Source organism: Amblyraja radiata, chromosome 20 (assembly GCF_010909765.2).
Source record: "Amblyraja radiata isolate CabotCenter1 chromosome 20, sAmbRad1.1.pri, whole genome shotgun sequence".
Classification (NCBI taxonomy): domain Eukaryota; kingdom Metazoa; phylum Chordata; class Chondrichthyes; order Rajiformes; family Rajidae; genus Amblyraja; species Amblyraja radiata.
This window is the reverse complement of record NC_045975.1, coordinates 20334279-20355693: the sequence shown is the minus strand read 5'-3', so window position 1 is coordinate 20355693 and position 21415 is coordinate 20334279. Positions and strand designations below refer to the sequence as shown.

The window sequence follows — 21415 nt, the reverse complement described above, 5'->3', positions numbered from 1 at the left end:
ATTCAAGTAGTATAAATGTATAAATGCATATTTTTGAATAAGCACTGTTTTTGGACATTGAAAAGTCATGTTTAAGGATGGTAGGAGGTAGAATTGTTAATGCTTAGGGAAATGAAGAGATTTTCAAACGTTTTTTTATTAATTACTAGACCAAGTGCAGACCCGTGGGTCCGCTCCCCCAACGCAAGATTCCACCACTCACCTGTTCCCCCAACGCAAGCCGTTCCCCCATATTGCACCATTCCCTCATAGCCCAAAACTGCGCAGGCGCGGCTCATTTCTCCTCATCCACCAGCACTCCCTCCTCCTCTTCACCCTCCCTCTTCAATCACTAGAGAGGGAGGGGGGGGGGGTGTAGTGAGGGAGGGGAGGTAGAGAGGGAGGGGGAGTAGAGTGAGGGGGGCAGAGATGGGGGGCAGAGAGGGAGGGGGGCAGAGAGGGGGAGCAGAGAAGGGGGGGAAGGGGGTAAGTAGTAGAGGGAGAGGGAGGAGGGAGGGGGGGGAGGGAGAGGGGGGAGGAGGGGTTCTAAGGTGTAGGAGAGGGAGAGGAGAGGGGTCTTTTCAAGGGAGAGGGGGGGGAGAGAGGAGGGAGAGTTTCTTATTCCTCTCTTTTTCTTGGAGGCTTTTTCTCTTCTCTTCTGTAGGAGCTCTTCTTCTCGAGGGGGTTGAGAGGGAGGGGGTTTGGGGGGGGGGAGGGTTCGAGGAGAGGTCTTTTTCTGTCTCTTTTTTTTGCTTGTGGCGAGGGGGAGGGCGAGGGAGGGGGTAGAGAGGGAGGTAGAAAGGGAGGGGGTAGAGAGGGGGGGGAAGTATGGGTAGATAGGGAGGGGGCTTCTCCTTCCTCCACCCCTCCCCCATCTCCCTCCTCCACACCCCCCCCCCCCCATCTCCCTCTACCACCCCACTCCCCACCCCATCTCCCTCCTCCTAATTTCCCTCATCCTCCTCCCCTCCCATTCCCTGCCCCAGGACCTACCCAAAGCCTGGAACTCAGCCTGGTTCTCGTACTCGGCCCGGCCCTGGCTGTAGACTCCAGCCGTCAGCTCGACTCCCGCCTGGGCTCCAGTGCAGGCCCTGACTTCATCTATGGGCTCGTCCCTGACCCCGGACCCAGGCTCGTCCTTGATTCCAGCGGCGGCTTCTTTCAAAGCCCCGGTCACGGCCTCATCCCAAGCACCGGGCTCGGCCCTCACTCCAGCTCCAGCACCTCCCTCCCCACCGGGCTCCCGGAGTGTCCCGTCCTGCCTTGCAAGTGCATTGTGACATAATTTGGGGGGTTTTCCCGAAATGGGCGAGTTTTCAGGCTGTTCTTAAAACTTTAGACCATTAATAACTGTTTATCGCCTCGACGGGGAAAATGTGAGTCGGATGTGTGAAAATGGGAAGGCTGTGGCCTAGCGTCTGGAAGAAAATAGGAATTAACCAGACAGACACACACACACACACCCGACAAAGACTTTTAGTATTATAGAGATTGCTGTGTTAGAGGTCTAGCAGCCAGCACCACTGTTGTTCTAGGCATTTTTTCAGAACCTAATCTTCTTGCTGTTTCTCATCTCTGAAAGTTTCCAGGCTTTACAAACTGTAAAGTTAAATAGCATGCAAATCTCACAACTTGCTTCTGCTATAATGAAGCACAACCTGATGACAGAGCTATTTTATTGTTCCAGCCATCTGGTTTTAGTAGACATCTGGTAAAAAAAACCTGGTTCCCAATATAGTATACTTCTGAACCTTTTCAAGGTCCTATTAGGTCAAAAAACAGATATTAAACAGACATTCCTCTAAACTAAGAGTTAGCCTAATCTCAGATAGTCTGGGTGAAGGAGGGGTAGGCTAGAGCAGATGAAACCTGAAGAAAATATAACAGATCTGCATGATTTTCTGCTGGAGATCACCGGACTCAGAGAATCAATTCTAGAAAATTGCAATTTCTGTAATTGGCTGCTTGCAGAATGACTGCAGGACTGTGTAAACCAGTCTATGATCTCAGCACCAGAGAAAAGCCAGCAATCCAAGCAAATTCCTCCATGTTAGACTCAATGAAGGGGAAATGAAAGGACATAAGGACAGAGGAGTGATGGACTTGAATCCTGTTATTCATTCATATACTTCTTGTGGAAAGGAGGACAATTGTGATGACACAAGAAACTGCAGATGCAGGTTTGGGAAACATTACGCACTATTATGTTTGCAGTCTGGAATAAACTAGAGGCATCAAAGTTGAGAGCAACAATGACTGGCAAACTGGTGCAGCAGGCAAACTGAATATTTGGCTTAAATGTATCCGTTAACAAGCATCCATCAAAGTTTAAATGTTTAAGCTTACTACTCTTTGGAACGAAAGTACAATGAGAAATACAGTGCATTCAGAAAGTATTCAGACCCCTTCACTTTTCCACATTTTGTTACGTTACAGCCTTATTTTATAACAGATTAAATTATATATTTTTTATCATCAATCTACACAAAATACCCCAGAATGAAGAAGCGAAAACATGTGTTTAGAAATTTTTGCAATAATTAAAAATAAATAACTGAAATATCACATTTACATAAGTATTCAGACCCTTTTCTATGACACTCAAAATTGAGCTTAGGTTCATCCTGTTTCCATTGATTATCCTTGAAATGTTTCTACAACTTGATTGGAGTTCACCAGTGGTAAATTAAATTGATTGGACTTGATTTGGAAAGGCACACACCTGTCTATATAAGGTCCCACAGTTGACAGTGCATGTCAGAGCAAAAACCAAGCCATGAAGATAAACGAATTGTCCATGGCTGGATTGTGTCGAGACACAGATCTGGGGAAGGGTATAAAACAATTTCCGCAGCATTGCAGGTCCCAAAGAGCACAGTGGCCTCCATCATTCTTAAATGGAAGAACTTTGGAATCACCAGGACTCTTCATAGAGCTGACAGCCCGGCCAAACTGAGCAATCGGGAGAGAAGGGCCTTAGTCAGGGAGGTGACCAAGAGCCCGATGGTCACTCTGACTGAGCTCCAGAGTTCCTCTGTGGAGATAGGAGAACCTTCCAGAAGGACAACTATATCTGCAGCACTCCACCAATCAGGCCTTTATGGTAGAGTGGCCAGACGGAAGCCACTCCTCAGTAAAAGGCACATGACAGCCCGCTTGGAGTTTGCCAAAAGGCATGAGAAACAAGATTCTCTGGTCTGATGAAACTAAGATTGAACTCTTTGGCCTGAATGCCAAGCACCACATCTGGAGGAAACCAGGCACCGCTCATCACCTGGCCAATACCATACCTACGGTGAAGCATGGTGGTGGCAGCATCATACTGTGGGGATGTTTTTCAGCGGCAGGAACTGGAGACTAGTCATGATCGAGGGAAAGATGAATGGAGCAAAGTACAGAGATCCTTGATGAAAACCTGTTCCAGGGCGTTCTGGACCTCTGACTGGGGTGGAGGTTAACCTTCCAACAGGACAACGACCTAAGCACACATCCAAGACAACGCAGGAGTGGCTTTGTGAGTGGCTGTGAATGTCCTTGAGTGGCCCAGCCAGAGCCCGGATTTGAAGCCGATCGAACATCTCTGGAGGAACCTTAAAATAGTTGTGCATCAACGCTCCCCATCCAACCTGACAGAGTTTGAGAGGATCTGCAGAGAAGAATGGGCAAAATTACCCAAATACAGGTGTGCCAAGCTTGTAGTGCCATACCCAACAATACTTGAGGCTGTAATCGCTGCCAAAGGTGCCTCAACGAAGTACTGAGTAAAGGGTCTGAATACTTATGTTAATGTGATATTTCAGTTATTTATTTTTAATTACTTTGCAAAAATTTCTAAACACCTGTTTTCGCTTTTTTATTATGGGCTTTTTTATTATGGGGTAGTGAGTGTAGATTGATGATAAAAAAATTGAATTTTAGAATAAGGCCGTAACGTAACAAAATGTGGAAAAAGTGAAGGGGTCTGAATACTTTCTGAATGCACTGTATCTACTTTGTTCATCTGATTGTGTTATAAAGTACAGACTATTGTTATGAGGTTTCAATTATTTTCCAAAGCTTTGTGTCCTTTTACACAACCTGTCTGCAATGGAAATTGACCCAGCAAAATGATGGAAATATGGTTTGATTAGAAATCAATTCCCAGGTAAATAAACTAAAATAAGTGAAATTATGCTTTTGGCAAATATACTCCAGGACTATATTTGAACCTGTCCTCTGAGCTTTGCAATTTTATCTCAAGTGCTCCATTTCACTGACTCAAATGTGTACAACGATGTATTGAACTTAAAAATCTATGTCTATTAAGCTTACTTGTAGTGTTTAAATGATTTGTAGTCATTTTTTTTAAATTGTCATATCCTTGCACATTTTAATCTTTATGATTGCTCTCCATGTGTTCATTTAAAAGATTATTTTCATGCAACTAAAAGACAATAATAGAGCTTGCCAGGCCATTGGCCATTAGAATGGAATTCAATACATCTACTTTATCTTACTAAATTCATAACTGAGGGATCCGACTGAAAGAATCTTGAACTTTATCTGTTTCAAAATTAATGTCCACAAGACTGATTATCCAGCTAATGGAGGAAATGACAGCATTCTACAAAGACTACCAGAATGCCAAAATTCACAGGCAATAGAAGTGGAACATTCATTATGTGAATAATGTATTCATTATAAAAGGTAATTTTGCACTATAATAGAGCACAGAACGGCACAGACTATAATAGAGCACAGAACGGTACAGACTAGGAACAAGCCCTTCAGCCCACAATGTCTCCGTCAAACACAATGCCATTAAACTAATAACTTCTGCCTGCATGTGATCCATATCTCTCCATTATCTCCACATCCATATACCTGTTCAAAAGCTTCTTAAATGTTACTATCATATCTGCCTCCATATAACTGCTCCCGTGCGACTGGGACCCACTTAGTCTAGTCTCCTTTAAATGTTGCCCTTCTCACCTTAAAGCTAAGCCCCGTAGAATTTGATATTTCCATCCAAGGAGGAAAAGATTCTGAATGTTTCCCCTATCAACGCCTCTCATAATTTTATAATCTTCTGTCAGATCTCCCCTCAACCTCAGACGCTACAGAAAAAACAATCCAAATCTGTCCAACCTCTGCTTATAGCTAAACAAATATAAAAATGCTGGGGTAACTCAGCGGGTCAGGCAGTATCTCTGGAGAGTATAGATAGATGACATTTCGAGTCTGCAAAAGGATCCCAACCCAAAACATCACCTATCCATGTCCTTTAGAGATGCTGCCTGACCTGCTGAGTTATTCCAGCACTGTTTTTTTCTAGACCAGCATCTACAGTTCCTTGTTTCCCTCCCAATTGCTAATACCCTTCAATGCAGGCAGCAACCAAAGCCTTCACATCACCACACACAATACTCCAAACGTGGCCTAACCAAAATCCTATAAAGCTGTATCTTGGCTTCCTGACTCTTCAATTCAATTCAATTCAATTCAACTTTAATGTCATTGCACAAATACTGAGTATGGGTACAACGAAATGCAGTTGTGCGTCAGTCCGTAGTAGTAGTGCAATATAGAAATTTAAAAAAAAAGAGGATACAGAATAATCAAAAATACAGAATAATTAAACAATGGGGACGGAGGGACCGGAGGAATCTATCGGCGGGACCCCGAGTTCAGCAATGCGACGGTATAATTGTAGAAGCTGTTCCTCATCCTACTGGTACGAGACCTGAGGCTCCTGTACCGCCTCCCTGATGGGAGGAGGGCAAACAGTCCATGGTTGGAGTGGGAGGGGTCTTTAATGATCTTCCCAGCCCGTTTCAGACACCGTTTTTGGTGGAGGGTATCCATGGCAGGGAGCGGGGCACCGATGATGTGCTGCGCGGTTTTCACCACCCGTTGTAGTGCCTTCCTGTCCGCAACAGTGCAGCTGCTGTACCATACCGTGAAGCAGGTGGTCAGGATGCTCTCGATGGTACAGCGGTAGAAGTTGGTCAGGATCTGGGGGGACAGATGGGCTTTCTTGAGCCTCCTCAGGAAATAAAGGCGCTGCTGTGCCTTTTTGATCAGCTTGGAGGTGTTGAGGATCCAGGACAAATCCTCCGAGATGTGTACCCCGAGGAATTTGTAGCTGGAGACGCGCTCCACCTCAGTCCCGTTTATATGGATGGGGGTATGTCTGCCCCCTCTGACCTTCCTGAAGTCGACAATAATTTCCTTCGTCTTCTTGGAGTTGAGGACGAGGTTATTGTTGGCACACCAGGTTGTCAGGTGCTGGACCTCCTCTCTGTAGGCTGACTCATCGTTGTCACTGATCAGTCCTACCACCGTGGTGTCGTCAGCAAACTTAATGATGGCGTTGGATCCGTACTTAGGGATGCAGTCGTGGGTGAAGAGGGAGTAGAGGAGAGGGCTGAGCACACAGCCCTGTGGCACGCCGGTGTTCAGTGTTATAGTGGAAAAGGTGAGGTTGTTGACCCTAACAGACTGTGGTCTGTTGGTGAGGAAATCCAGTGTCCAGTTGCAGAGGGAGGTGGAGATGCCAAGCCCGCTGAGTTTGGTGATCAAGCTGGCGGAGCTGAAATCAATGAACAGCAACCTGATGTAGGAGTTGTTGTTGCCCAGGTGGGTCAGGGCAGAGCGTAGGGCCGCCGATATGGCGTCCTCTGTAGACCTGTTGGCCCGGTAGGCAAACTGATGGGGGTCCAGTGTGGGGGGGAGGCTGGCTTTGAGGTGAGCCAAGATCAGCCGCTCAAAGCACTTAGCAATGACAGGGGTGAGTGCCACTGGGCGGAAATCGTTGAGGCTCCCTGTGGCTGACTCAATGTCCCAAGCAAGCATATCATATATCACTTTCCGCGAACTGTGAACTTAGACTCCAAGTTCCCTCGGTACATCAATGTTTGAGGTAGGGTCTTACTATTAACTATATACTTTCTCCTTAGACAAAAGTGCTGGAGAAACCCAGCGGGTGCGGCAGCATCTATGGAGCGAAGGAAATAGGCAACGTTTCGGGCCAAAACCCTTCTTCAGACTGATGCAGGGTGGGGGGGGGGGGGGGCGGGAAGAAGAAAGGAAGAGGAGGAGCCAGAGGGCTGAGGGAGAGCTAGGAAGGGGAGGAGACAGCACGGGCTACCGGAAATTGGAGAAGTCAATGTTCAAGCCGTTGGGGTGCAGACTGCCCAAGCGGAATATGGGGTGCTGCTCCTCCAATTTCCGGTGGTGCTCACTCTGGTCATGGAGGAGGCCCAGGACAGAAAGGTCGGATTCGGAATGGGAGGGGGAGTTGAAGTGCTGAGCCACATGGAGATCAGGTTGGTTAATGCGGACCAAGCGGAGGTGTTCGGCGAAACGATCGCCAAGCCTACGCTTGGTCTCACCGATGTAGATCAGCTGACATCTGGAGCAGCGGATGCAATAGATGAGGTTGGAGGAGATGCTGGTGAACCACTGTTGCACCTGGAACGACTGCTTGGGTCCTTGAATGGAGTCGAGGGGGGAGGTGAAGGGACAAGTGTAGCATCTCCTGCGGTTGCATGGCAAAGTGCCCGGGGAGCGGGTGGTGTGGGTGGTTTAGGGAAGAATTGACCAGGGAGTTACGGAGGGAGCGGTCTTTGCGAAAAGCAGACAGGGGGTGAGATGGGAAGACGTGGTGAGTGGTGGGGTCACGTTGGAGGTGGCGAAAATGACGGAGGACTATTTGTTGTATGTGACGGCTAGTGGAGTGGAAGGTGAGGACTAGGGGGACTCTGCCCTTGTTCCGAGTGGGGGGATGGGGAGAGAGCGCAGTGTTGCGGGGTATTGAAGAGTCCCTGGTGAGAGCCTCATCTATAGTAGGGGAGGGGAACCCTCGTTCCCTGAAGAATAAGGACATTTCCGATGCCCTGGTGTGGAACACCTCATCCTGGGAGCAGATGCGGCGTAAACGGTGGAATTGGGAGTAGGGGATGGAGTCCTTACAGGAAGCAGGGTGGGAAGAAGTGTAGTCTAGATAGTCCCATGGCTTTCCCCTTATATTCAACCTCCCAAAGCACAAATTGCAAATATAATTAATATTTATGTGTGGACATAAATAAATTTACATTTGGAAAAATTACATGCAATTGCTAGTTGAAGAAACATTATGTGATGGTTTCAACCCAGCTTTGGTATGCATTTCTTCTAATGCGTTTTAATGATTAATTCAATCATTGTCAAAACATTGAATTATTGATCTATAATAAAAGTTCAGGGACAGCTTTTAACATTTGATTAACTGAAAATCTATTATGACTGAGCTTTGTAGCATCTTTAGTAACAGTGGAATTGTAGTCTCTTGAAATTGTATTTGCTTTTCTCTACCTAAATTATATTATCTTCTTAATAGAGTTGAGTACTTTACAAAAAGCAATGAGATCAATATTTTCAAAGGTTCTGTCACAAATATAATACATTTTATGTACATAAGGCAGTTGTACATGGCAGCACATGTAGTAATTTCATGGTTTCAAGCAATACTAGCATGTGTTGTCACATTTCTTGTCTGGAATATACAAGATGTATTTTTTAATTTAGACTATGTCTGCACACACCCTATTGTCAACTGAGTAAAGTTTAAATTTGAATAGTAACATCATCATCATTTACATACTACCAAAAATATTCAATCATAATTTGTTGATCTGATATAGTACCAGATATTAGAGTTTTAATCACACTAAATGATTTTGCAATACATTTTTTAATGGTTAATTAGAAATTAAATTTCAATTTGAATATCCAGTAGAAATTGTTCTAACTTTATAATCCAAATGCTGTAATATGAAACACTCGCCTAAATCCTGCTGTGCATTTGTCCCTATGCAACTTTAATCTGTCACACTCAGACCTCTGTTCACCCACACTATGTTCAAACAAAAAACAATCAAGCCATGAAACATAATGATATAACTACATCATTCAACAAATAGAGAAATATTTGCACTATGGAGCACAACAAATATTCCCATTAAATCAATGTCTGATTATTTACCACACCCTAAAGACACGCTGATAGGTTAATTGACTACTGTAATTACCCCTTGGTGTTGGTTAATAGCAAAAAGAACCAAAGACGTGTTAAAGGGCATGTGTAAGAGAATACGTTGCAAGGATTCAGGGAATTAATAGTGGGAATAGAATTAATGGGATGTTCCACTGGAAACTGGCATTACCTTAGATTGAGCAAAGTTAATGCCCTACATTCCTCAGGCTGAACTTTCATTCAAAGATCAACCTTTTCCACCTTCATATTTCACAATCTCTAATTCTACACACCCATCTGGTGGTGAAATTTTCAACAATGCCATCATCACTTCCAGTTTTGACAAATGCACTATGCTCCTGGCTGACTTTCATATCCATAAAATTCAATGCTTTCAAAATTCCACTGCCTATTCCAATACCACACCATCTACTGCTAACCCATCATTCCTAACCAATTTTAAATTCATGATCCTGTTTGTACATCAGATTTAACATTTTTATTCTGGTGCTTAGATCCCTTCAAAACCTTGTTCATGCCCATCTTTGTCATTCTCCATCTCCTAAATGGTTATCATTCCTCTCGCACTACTACTGAATGCTTCTGCCAACCATTGGCAGTGGTTGTATCATCAGCTGACTATATGCCCCATTTGGTGAACTAAATAGGAAAATCTTTAAAAACACTTACCTGTAAATTAATTTCTGCTTCATGAAATGTTAGACACGCACAGTAATGGCGATCTGAGTCAATATCAGTCAGAACCACCACAAAATACGTGGGTTGTTTTCGTTCAGTAGACAGCTGCCAGCCAGCAGGTTGACAGAACTAGAGTAAAAAATAAATGAGAATAATTTTAACATTTTTTTCTCTTCCACACTAAATAATCTTTTTAAATGTTTCATTAAAATTATACATTATAAACAATAATAAAAATGCCAAGCAGTTTATAATGTGAGAGAAAGATATTAATATGCGGATATGCAGCTCTTTAAAACCCCAATTTCTTCTCGTATATCTAATTTTCTTGATATAACGGGGAAGTTTCCACGTTAGAGGACACAAGTTTGTATAGAATAATTTTTTTCTAAAAAGTAAGAAACATGACATCAGAAACCACTAATTTTGCTCTTGAAAAGTACCAGGCAATGACCATTTCCAACAGGTGCAAATCACCCACCTAGATAATGTACTTTGACCCTCATCATTAAGAAATATCTATTAATACTACTCATCTATTTTTCATGAATAAACAGTTTATTCATGAAAAATGAATGAACAGGTAACGGCCATGTTACAATGCACAACGAAAATTTGCCCTTCTGGAATGTACTAATCACTATTCAAAATTTTGAGATACGAAACAAAATTCACTCTCAGAATTTATGTGAAACAAAAGTAGGTAGATAGTTAGACAGACAGATAGAGACTTGATTTTTTTTCAACTCATTCCTTGATGCATGTACAAAAAGCATGGCCTCATGTTATAAAGAATAATTTACCTGTAATATTCTTCGGATAAATATTTGCACCAAGCTTTTTTTAAGACTACACAATGCAGTTTATTAATTTCAAGCATATTCCAATACTCCTTTGGTAAATTTCAATGATCCTGCAATTTGAAAAATCTTCCTAGCCTCATTTCCCAACATCAACATCATTAACATTTACCTAAATAGAATGACGGGCACAAATAATGATCTGGCATGATACATATTTGTTGAGTATGTAAATTTCAAATAATCATCAATCATGCAGGATAGGCACAGCATAATTGATAATCTGCAATTGGGAAATTTTTCAACTTTTTTGTATTACAGTTCCAGCAACGATTTTCCGGCAGGTGATGGACCGGCACCTCCTTTAATAAGAATAAAATCATGATAGCACACTTGGAATCTCCCCCTAAACCACATTGGGACTTCCGCGCCAATCAGTGGGTTGAAATTTGTCCCCTGCGGCTGCGGCTCTGGAACTACGGCTCAGCCGGAGCCAGCAGATTTGTTCCCATAGCAGACTTCCGAGGCCAACTTTACAGGCCGATATCTCGGCCCATCGATGGCCTAGGTAACTTTACCCATTCCTTCTCTCCAGAGATGCTGCCTGTCCCGCTGAGTTACTCCAGCAGTTTGTCTCCCTTCAATTTAAACCAGCATCTGCTGTTCTTTCCTCCCCAGTTTCAAGCCAGGCCCCTGTAAATGGTACCAAAGCATATCTCTAACCTCCATTTAAAAACTTGCATCAATGCATGAGGCCATGTGGAGGGAATGTTGTGCCAATGACATCAAAATGAGCACAGAACCTCATTTGTCACCATTCCACACAGCCCCAGAGGCTGCAAAACAAAAATCCTGAATTAATCTGTTGGTTTATTCGGTCCCCAAACATATTTTGATAGCATTCTTCTGCATACCAACATTTCTAAGCCCACAATTTATAACAATTCAGATCCAATACCATCCAATTTGTAATGAGCCATTCATGTAAAATAAACATATTGTGCAAAGTCCAACATCAAAGAACACATATGTGTGACATATTTGGAGCGATTTAAATTACCCTATAATAAATTGACCTTAAGAAAATGAATAATTATTGAGGAATGGACACCAATTAAACCTCGTCAAATGATTTATATTATAATAGCTGCAGTAAACTCTCTGGTTATACTACCAGTTACAAATTCCACATACTTTATCTACCATCAAACAGATAGCCAACATTGCCAGGCTTAAAGGTCAAACAAATACTTCTGCTTTGGCATGCTACAATACCAAATGCCATATTGCAATATTCCTAGGTCCTACATTCTATTATACTCAAGTGTCAATCCAAAATATCTGTATTATTTACAAATGGAACGATTTTTAAATATCCAAGTATTATCAGGTTCTGTTTCATTCTGTTTAAATTTCAACAATTAAGTGATCCACAAGTGTAAAATTTTGTTTACTTATACTACTTAAAATAATCGATATGTAAACCTTAACACTAGGACTGCAGAAGTTTAGGAAGCAGCTCACCACCACCTTCTCAAGAACATCTCGGGTTGTGCAATTCAATTCTGCCTCTACCTAGCCCACATCCCTTCAATGCATTTTTTAAAAACTGGTAAAACATTCATTATAGAGTAACTGTCCAGGACATTCTTCATTAAGTACAATTAATTTAGCCATACTACATTGATAAACGAAGTTTAGGTTTTAAAATTGTCGCTTGTACCGAGGTACAGTGAACAGCTTTGTTTTTCATGCTAATCAATCAAATCAGGTACTATATAAATGCAATTAAGCCAAACTGAAGTAAAATAGGTTGCGCGAAGAAAAAGATACAGAATAACTGTTACAATTTTGTTTATCCTACACTGTGCATACTCTTGAAATTCAAAGAATCATGATGCAGACCAATTCTAAACCCAGAAAACATATTCTATTCAGTTAAATTTAATCAACAATATAGGAAAATCCACAATCCTATTGTTCGTAATCTCCAATGGTTCAGCATCGGACTCACCTGTTCCCTTTAAACTCACTGAGGCACAATTCCACACATTCCTTTTAAACTCAATGGGGCCCCATTTCCACAATCCTCTAATATCCCCGGGTCAAATTCCCACACTCCCCTTAAAGTCAGAGCCCTGTTGCCTATTTTCTTTTTAAACCGTAGGGAACCCCCCCCCCCCCCCCCCCCCCCTCTCTTCTGATCTTCCTTTTAAACATCAGGTCCCCACCCCACAATCCTTTTAAACCCATTAGGAACCCAATTCCTCCAGTAAAGCGTCCTAAGCTGATTCAGTGTAAAATCTATAATACTATGTGCAATGTCAAAAAAATTTGAGTTAAAAGTGTTGGTAATAGTTGAGTAAACTCAAATAATTCCGAGGTTGCTGTATTATCAGAGATTCAGTTGTTCCATAGCCGATGAAAATTGGATTCCTGAATCAGATATTGATTTGTCAATCCCCATTGCGACTTAGGTCATGTCCATCAGGCCAAAATTCCCACTATGATGATTAACTGGAACTAATTCTAAAATTTCAATTGTCAACAAATATAGTCTGTGACCTGTGGAGTTTCACGGGATATGTACCGAGATCGTTGTTGTTTCCGATGACTAGGCACAAATGCAGATGGGTTGCTAAGTAAGCAGATGACACTAATGGGCCTGTCCCACTTAGGCGATTTTTCAGGTGACTGCCGGCGACTGTCAAGTTGCCGGCAATCGCCTGAAAAACCGGCAACTGGAACCGGCTACAACCCACAAGAACCTACAAGAACCTTCGACCTCCTGGCAACGCACCAGGACCTCCTGGCGACCCACCTACTGCACGAGAATTCTTCATTTTAGTCGCCGCTAATTTTTCAACATGTTGAAAAATTCGCGGTGACCATAATGAGACCGCGACTAGTTCCCAGAATGCGGGAACGCCTCACGACCATGAAGGCGACTCCCTGGCGACCACCTGCGAACATGTGGCGACCATGTCAACAACCTCACCTCCTCCACTATAACACTGAACACCGGCGTGCCACAGGGCTGTGTGCTCAGCCCTCTCCTCTACTCCCTCTTCACCCACGACTGCATCCCTAAGTACGGATCCAACACCATCATTAAGTTTGCTGACGACACCACGGTGGTAGGACTGATCAGTGACAACGATGAGTCAGCCTACAGAGAGGAGGTCCAGCACCTGACAACCTGGTGTGCCAACAATAACCTCGTCCTCAACTCCAAGAAGACGAAGGAAATTATTGTCGACTTCAGGAAGGTCAGAGGAGACAGTCATACCCCCATCCATATAAACGGGACTGAGGTGGAGCGCGTCTCCAGCTACAAATTCCTCGGGGTACATATCTCGGAGGATTTGTCCTGGTCCCTCAACACCTCCAAGCTGATCAAAAAGGCACAGCAGCGCCTTTACTTCCTGAGGAGGCTCAAGAAAGCCCACCTGTCCCCCCAGATACTGACCAACTTCTACCGCTGTACCATCGAGAGCATCCTGACCACCTGCTTCACGGTATGGTACAGCAGCTGCACTGTTGCGGACAGGAAGGCACTACAACGGGTGGTGAAAACCGCGCAGCACATCATCGGTGCCCCGCTCCCTGCCATGGATGCCCTCCACCGAAAACGGTGTCTGAGACGGGCTGGGAAGATCATTAAAGACCCCTCCCACCCCAACCATGGACTGTTTGCCCTCCTCCCATCAGGGAGACGGTACAGGAGCCTCAGGTCTCGTACCAGCAGGATGAGGAACAGCTTCTACAATCATACCATCACATTGCTGAACTCGGAGTCCCGCCGATAGATTTCTCCGGTCCCTCCGTCCCCATTGTTTAATTATTCTGTATTTTTGATTATTCTGTATCTTCTTTTTTTAATTTTTTTTTATTTCTATATGCACTACTACTACGGACTGACGCAAAACTGCATTTCGTTGTACCCATACTCAGTATTTGTGCAATGACATTAAAGTTGAATTGAATTGAATTGAATGTGGCAACTGCATAGTCTCCTGCAGTCACCTAAAAAGTTGCCTAAGTGGGACAGGCCCATAAGATTGCTCGAGTCATGGACTGTGAGTAAGGCTGTCAAAGTATACAGAGGGATAGTAATCAACTACAGAAATGGGTGAAGAAATCCCAGCAAACTTAATCCAAGCAAACGGGGTGCTGCTCTTTGGGAGGCCAAATGCAAGGAGAAAATATTCAATCAATGCATAACAGAATTGATGTACAGAGGGATCTTATGGTCCAACACCATAACTCGCTGAAAGTGGCAACACAAGTATATAAAAGTGGCAAAGAAGGCATATGGTATGTTTGCCTTTATTAGTCATTGGTCATTGGCCAATTATACTAATTCGTGTAGAGTATAATAATAATGTTTGCCGCCGCCGGCCGCCTCAACTGGCCTCCTGTGACTGGCCAGCCGCCGTGCAAGTGAAGAAAGACTGGATAGACTCGCCTTGTACTCGCTAGAATTTAGAAGATTGCGGGGGATCTTATAGAAACTTACAAAATTCTTAAGGGGTTGGACAGGCTAGATGCAGGAAGATTGTTCCCGATGTTGGGGAAGTCCAGAACAAGGGGTCACAGTTTAAGGATAAGGGGGAAATCTTTTAGGACCGAGATGAGGAAAACATTTATCACACAGAGAGTGGTGAATCTCTGGAATTCTCTGCCATAGAAGGTAGTGGAGGCCAGTTCATTGGCTATATTTAAGAGGGAGTTAGATGTGGCCCTTGTGGCTAAAGGGATCAGGGGGTATGGAGAGAAGGCAAGTACAGGATACTGAGTTGGATGATCAGCCATGATCATATTGAATGGCGGTGCAGGCTCGAAGGGCCGAATGGCCTACTCCTGCACCTATTTTCTATGTCTATGTTTCTATGATATATACATGTGGGTGTTTCTGTAAATACAGCACTCAGTAGTGAAACTGAAGGTCTCCAAACTTCCAGGTTATTTTCCTGCTTTTTATGAAATATTCCCATTGTTTCATATCCTGTATTTTAAGTAGTATAGATCATGGCGAGGTGTATACTGCCAACTGACAGAAAGGAGTTTTCTTGTAAATGAGGAAAACGTGTTTTTCTTTCAGCTCTCTGTGATGGAATTTCTTACTTCTCTGGTATAAATATTTTCAAATTGTACTCAGAGAAGACTTATTTTGTTCACCATTGTGTAGAGCATATCTCAAATACCCTAAAACAAGCAATAACTCAATTTTGAAAAAAATGTCAGTTGCTTCCTTTTGTCAAATTAGGGCAGTAGAGCCAAAGTAATGAGATGAAGCAAAACCCTCTTCCCAATATGGAAATATCAAATACTAGAGGGCAAAGATTTAAAGTGAAAAGAGCAAAGTTTAAGGAAGATGTTGGAGGCAAGTTGTTTTTAAACACAGAGGGTAGTGGGTGTCTGGAATGTGCTGCTAGAGGTGGAGATGGAGGCATATATGATAGTGGCATTTAAGGGGCTTTTGGATATGCAGCGAATGAAGGAATATGGATTACGTGCAGGCAGCTAAGAGTTTGTCTTTGAATCATGTTCGGCACAAACATTGTGGGCCAAAGGGCCTGTTCCAAAGCTGTACTGTTCTATGTTCTCTGGGATGCAATTTGTGTTGTCCTATTGGGTGTAATCCTCATTTCCAAGATAACACGTTGAACTATATAAACTTTATTAAATTAACCAGAAGCATTATTTCATACATTGCTTTTTTTTTTAAGGCAAAAGTCAAATAAAAATTAAAATATCACAATAATTTAGTTTATGGTAAATCAAATCAAATGAGCCATTCAATTAACAAGTATAAATTAGACATCGTCCCCCTCACTCACATTCCCAGAAACTGGGTCAGCAAAATACCAGAGATTAGAAGCACATGTGAATCTTCTCTTCTCCAATCCTTATAAATAGCTAATTTTTAGCAAACCTAATTTAATTTTAATTTCATTTTACAGCATCCTTATGCAATGGCTTCGGCCACCCGCTATCAGAAATGGGAAATAGTGTGAAAGTCACAAGGGAACCCACGTTATTCTAAACTGCAACAAGCTGTGCCAAATTTGAGCATGAATTCAGCTCCAGTCATGACAGACTTTTAAAATTAAGACTTTGAGCCATTCCTATTAACTTAAATGACAGGAATGTAGGTAGTTTATTAACATTCAATGGTTTATTTCTAAGTTACACAGTGGCTAGAATAAACTGGGTTTGAGGAACAGATGTAATTGATCAGCCTATTGATTTTTTGAACATTTATTTGCTCCATAATTTTGCATAGCATGTGAAAGGGTACTTTATCTTGTACTAAACGTTATTCCCTTAGCATGTATCTGTACACTGTGATCGGCTCGATTGTAATCATACATTGTCTTTCCGCTGACTGGTTAGCACACAAAAGCTTTTCACGATACCTCAGTACACGTGACAATAGACTAAACTAAGGACTGCTCCTTCCAGTTACCTACATCTGCAGATTCAATAGTTAGTTCTAATTCACTGCTAAAATCACTGTTATTATAGTGTTCTGTTTGGCTAATAAAATCCTAACTGAGATTACGTTAACCATGCACGTTCTTCCAAAATGTCCACAAGCATAATAGTGTTACAGATTCTCAAAACAAATATCCAACAAAATATCCATGAGATAGACACAAAAAGCTGGAGTAATACTGAGGGTCAGACAGCATCTCTGGAGAAAGGTTTTGGGTCAAAACCATTCATGAGATGAGTTCTGAAGCAGAGCCATGCAACCCTGATATTTCAAATCAATGATCAACACACACCATTTTCAAAAGGAAAATTCCCCAAAAATAATGAACAACTGAAAGCATCAACACACTTGATCCACCCTGTATCATGTTATTATGATTTTATCAGGTTGGCAGAGAAGCTAGTCATATGAAATGATCCTTATATACAACATACTGGAAAGCAAAAAACATACATTTTAACAATAAAAATATTAATAAAATGTTAAGATTGGAATTTATACATGATTAGTGTAATAACAGAAACACCTTAAATAATATCATTAAATTATTTCTAAAATTCCTAGGCTTTGACATTTGAATGTGGGAATTAGATCCAAGTATGTAGAATTTATTTTATTGGCGAGACCCATGGAGTTTCAAAATCGAAGTATTTTAAGGGTAATTTAAGACTAAGCCCTATTCAAATATCAAGTCTGTATGATGTACAAACTGTGGGGAGGAATGGAATGAAACAAATACAAGCAACTAGAATTTCTACGTTACACCATACATGTATTGAAATCACAGAAATGTGACCAAATTTACTGGAATAGCAAAAGTGATGCTGATTGTTTCTCCATCACAACCTCCACAATATCTGGGCCATAAGAATCAGAAGTATTTCAAAAAAGTATTTAAAAAAACTGGAAAGCATGGCCTCTTGTGTATATGAATAGAGAACTTGAGAAGCAGCAGAATCCCAAAAATGAAAAAACAGATTTGTTGTCACATCATTCTAATACACAAAAACAGCATTAATGCTCACAGTACATCTGGAACAGGAAAATTGTTAGCTCCCTAAAGCATTCAAACATGTATTTGTAAATTATGTTTTGTAAGCACTACTAAATTGAAACAACAGCAACCTGGCAATGAAAGTAACCATGTAAATGTTTTGTAAGATTACTCTCTGCTTTGGGATTAAGGATGAATGCCAACATCTCTTAAACAGATAAAATGCAGGACAGGAAGTAGGGAAATCTGGAATTGCAGAAATATTTACAGAATTTGGATGCCAATCATCATAAATACTCAACTGAAGATGTGTTTAAATGCATTTATGACTCAAAATATGTTGATGACAGCATGCTGCATGCAAGCTAAAAACGAAATGCTAGAAATGTAGGAGGGCACGTCTTACAAGCTAGGTATACAGGGCTTAATTTGATTTTCACTGTTAAAATTGGATAGCACTGGTAAAGTACATGCTCTTGACTGACTATCCACGTCTGAAGAGTTTGCAGGAATTGTCTTTGTGTTTAAAAATCAAAATTGGTCAATCCCCTATGATGCACTCAACGTTGTGGCTGAGTAATCAGATATCAAATCACAGTAATTGTGAAGCTAGAGAAAGGAATGTAGGTGTAAGGAGAGGGGGAGAGAATAAAAGAGTGAGAGTCCAGGTGGGGCACAGGGAGGGGGAGAAGTGGAGAAGAGGAATTTATTTAGTCAGAGGATGCTCTTGGTTCCTTTCTTCCTCTTTTGTCTGTCCTCCATCATCCCCACCCTCCCAAGCCAAACCTGGCCTCAGCCCACTGCAGTTCCTCTCGGAGATGGATGCTGTCCAATGCTGTTTACAAACAACTTCCCTGCATCGAAAGTACCAAGGTAGATAAACTATCATTAACTTCTGAAAGTGAGCAATAAAAACATGGACTGTCAACAATATCCACATTCTGTCAATGTATATATTTTTGTAATGCTAAATTCTTAGTTCCGTTTCTCTGGAGAGATAAATGGAAATTAAATAAAACATTTGTGAAAAGACCAAACCAGAATTCTAAAATACATTCTGATTTAGTTGAACAGAGGACAAGATATAGTTAATATGACAAAACTATTTGAACTTAGTTAACAAAAATCTAATATTTAGGATTTAGTGTTCATTAAGCTTAGCTGCAACTAAAAATAATTTTAAACCTCCATAAACAAATATTATAGAAAAGCTTTTGTTCATTCTCCGTGCTATCAATCATCAGATTATATGTATGGTAAACTTAATTTAGTATAACATAATGCTCATCTATTCATTATCATAGTTCAATCGGTATGAAAATCAGTGTTCAATATGAAAGAGAACTGAATTCTCAAAGTTTGCAACCAATTTTCAATAAATGTTTAATTATTTAATCAACAAACAGCTCATTACAAGGGTCACATAAATCAGCGCATTCTTAGAAAACATTGTAGCATTTTTTAATTGAAGAGATTTTTGATTACAGATGGGTAATATAATAACAATCTCTCTCATGACCTCTGTACTATCAAAAATGCAAAACAAAGGTAGCAAACGCCATAAATCAAAGGAAAGTTCACAACAGGAAGCTATTTTAAACTTATCATATTTAATATTCTATTGACGTAGATGCACCTAGTTCTCAAAATCAACATGACACCAACCCCGCAATTAAACCAATATTGTATTATGCTGGCTCATGAAGGGACTGGACGTAAAGTTAGATCAACAACTAAATCCGATCAACATGAACCTGGTCTTTTCTAACCATATCTTATCAAATGCAATGGTTTTAAAAGAGATCCAAATATTTACTTTTAGAATGAATCTCAGCATGTATTCTGCAATAGAGAATGCTATTCTCCAGGAATTTACAATAGCCAAAACAAAATTACTACATTTAAACCAGCATTTGTGACATCTTTCCTGTACACCGAGATGCCTGGTCCAGTTCTCAGATGCACATAAAAAACCAGAGACCCTGAATATTGTGCAAGGTCTGATCTTCAAACACCCTTTTCCTTACCCTTTTACAAAAAAACTAAACCAATAAAGGTAATCTCTCAAGAACTGAGCCATCACATCACCGAGTGTGGTCCTGAGCTACCATCTATCTAATTGGAGGCCCTGATGGGCCTGCCCCACTTAAGCAACATTTTAGGTGACTGCAGGAGACTATGCGGTCGCCACATGGTCGCCATATGTTCGCGGGTGGTTGCTGGGTAGTCGCCTTCATGGTCGTGAGGAGTTCCTGCATTCTGGGAACTAGTCGTGGCTTCATTATGGTCGCTGCGAATTTTTCAACATGTTGAAAAATTAGCGGCGACCAGAATGAAGCCGCCATGGAGAGTGGCGAGAATTCTCGTGCCATAGGTGGGTTGCCAGGAGGTCCTAGTGGGTTGCCAGTAGGTCGAAGCTTCTCATAGGTTGTAGCTGGTGAATTTCATTGGCTCATTGGGAAAATAAAAAGTAAGCAGTAGTTTCCAGAACCAAGGATAACCGACCGGTAATGTTAATGTCGCCGAGCTTCACAGCCGTATATCTCTGGCTTCTTAAAAGTTGTCTTCACTCCTTCTCCCTCCCTCTTTTAAAGGACTTAAGTGACCCTTCCCGTACATAGAAACATAGAAAATAGGTGCAGGAAGAGGCCATTCGGCCCTTCGAGCCAGCACCGCCATTCATTGTGATCATGGCTGATCGTCCCCTATCAACACACTGTGCTATCATTATCTTAATTACAGCCCCAACCTTCCTGTTCATCGTGGTGTGTGTCTGTATCACATTGGCTTTGCACCGTGTGAATTTCACTCAGACATCGCTCCCCCCACTTGCCCTGTCCCCCGCCTGCATAACGGGCTGGTGAAGGAAGCGATGTGTGAAAAATCGCCTGTGGGACAGGCCCATAAAACTATTTTAATCAGACTTTACTGGACTTCATCTTGCACAAAATGTCATTCCCTTTAAGATGTACCTGTACACTCTGGACGGCTTGATTTTACTCATGTATAGTCTTTCCGCTGACTGGATAGCGCGCAACAAAAGCTTTTCACTGTACCTCAGCACACGTGACAATAAACAAAACTAAAGAAAACATGCTATCTTTTCAGAGCCAAAGATCTAATTACACTCAATCAGCTGCATTAAACAGTACAAGTCTTTCACATATTCAATACCAGGCACCTGAAAATTGATGAGAAGAGATTCGTGGATAATGAGAGAGGAAATTGTTCAAGGATGTGCTCAGATACTCCTTGAAAAAAGTGCAAAATCCCCACTGGCTCTTGGAAGTTCTCAGCCCACAACCACTCACAATGGTGAATGAGCATTCAGGATGGAAATGGGAACACAATCTTTGCACCTGGAGCACAGAAGCCCTGCATAAATGATGAAAGGAATGCTGGATGGAGCATCCAACACAAACAACAGGAGTACATTGTCCCATCAT

At 41.8% G+C, this 21415-nt stretch overlaps 1 protein-coding gene across 2 annotated transcripts in view; it reads right to left on the bottom strand.

The window, feature by feature from the left end:
* The window catches only part of sbf2 (SET binding factor 2), a 349247-nt gene that overhangs the window by 216496 nt on the left and 111336 nt on the right, over window positions 1-21415 (bottom strand). For both annotated transcript variants that reach the window (XM_033038959.1, XM_033038960.1), the window contains exon 3: window positions 9665-9802. In XM_033038959.1, the coding sequence (XP_032894850.1) occupies window positions 9665-9802 (138 nt within the window). The remainder of the gene's footprint in view (window positions 1-9664; window positions 9803-21415) is intronic.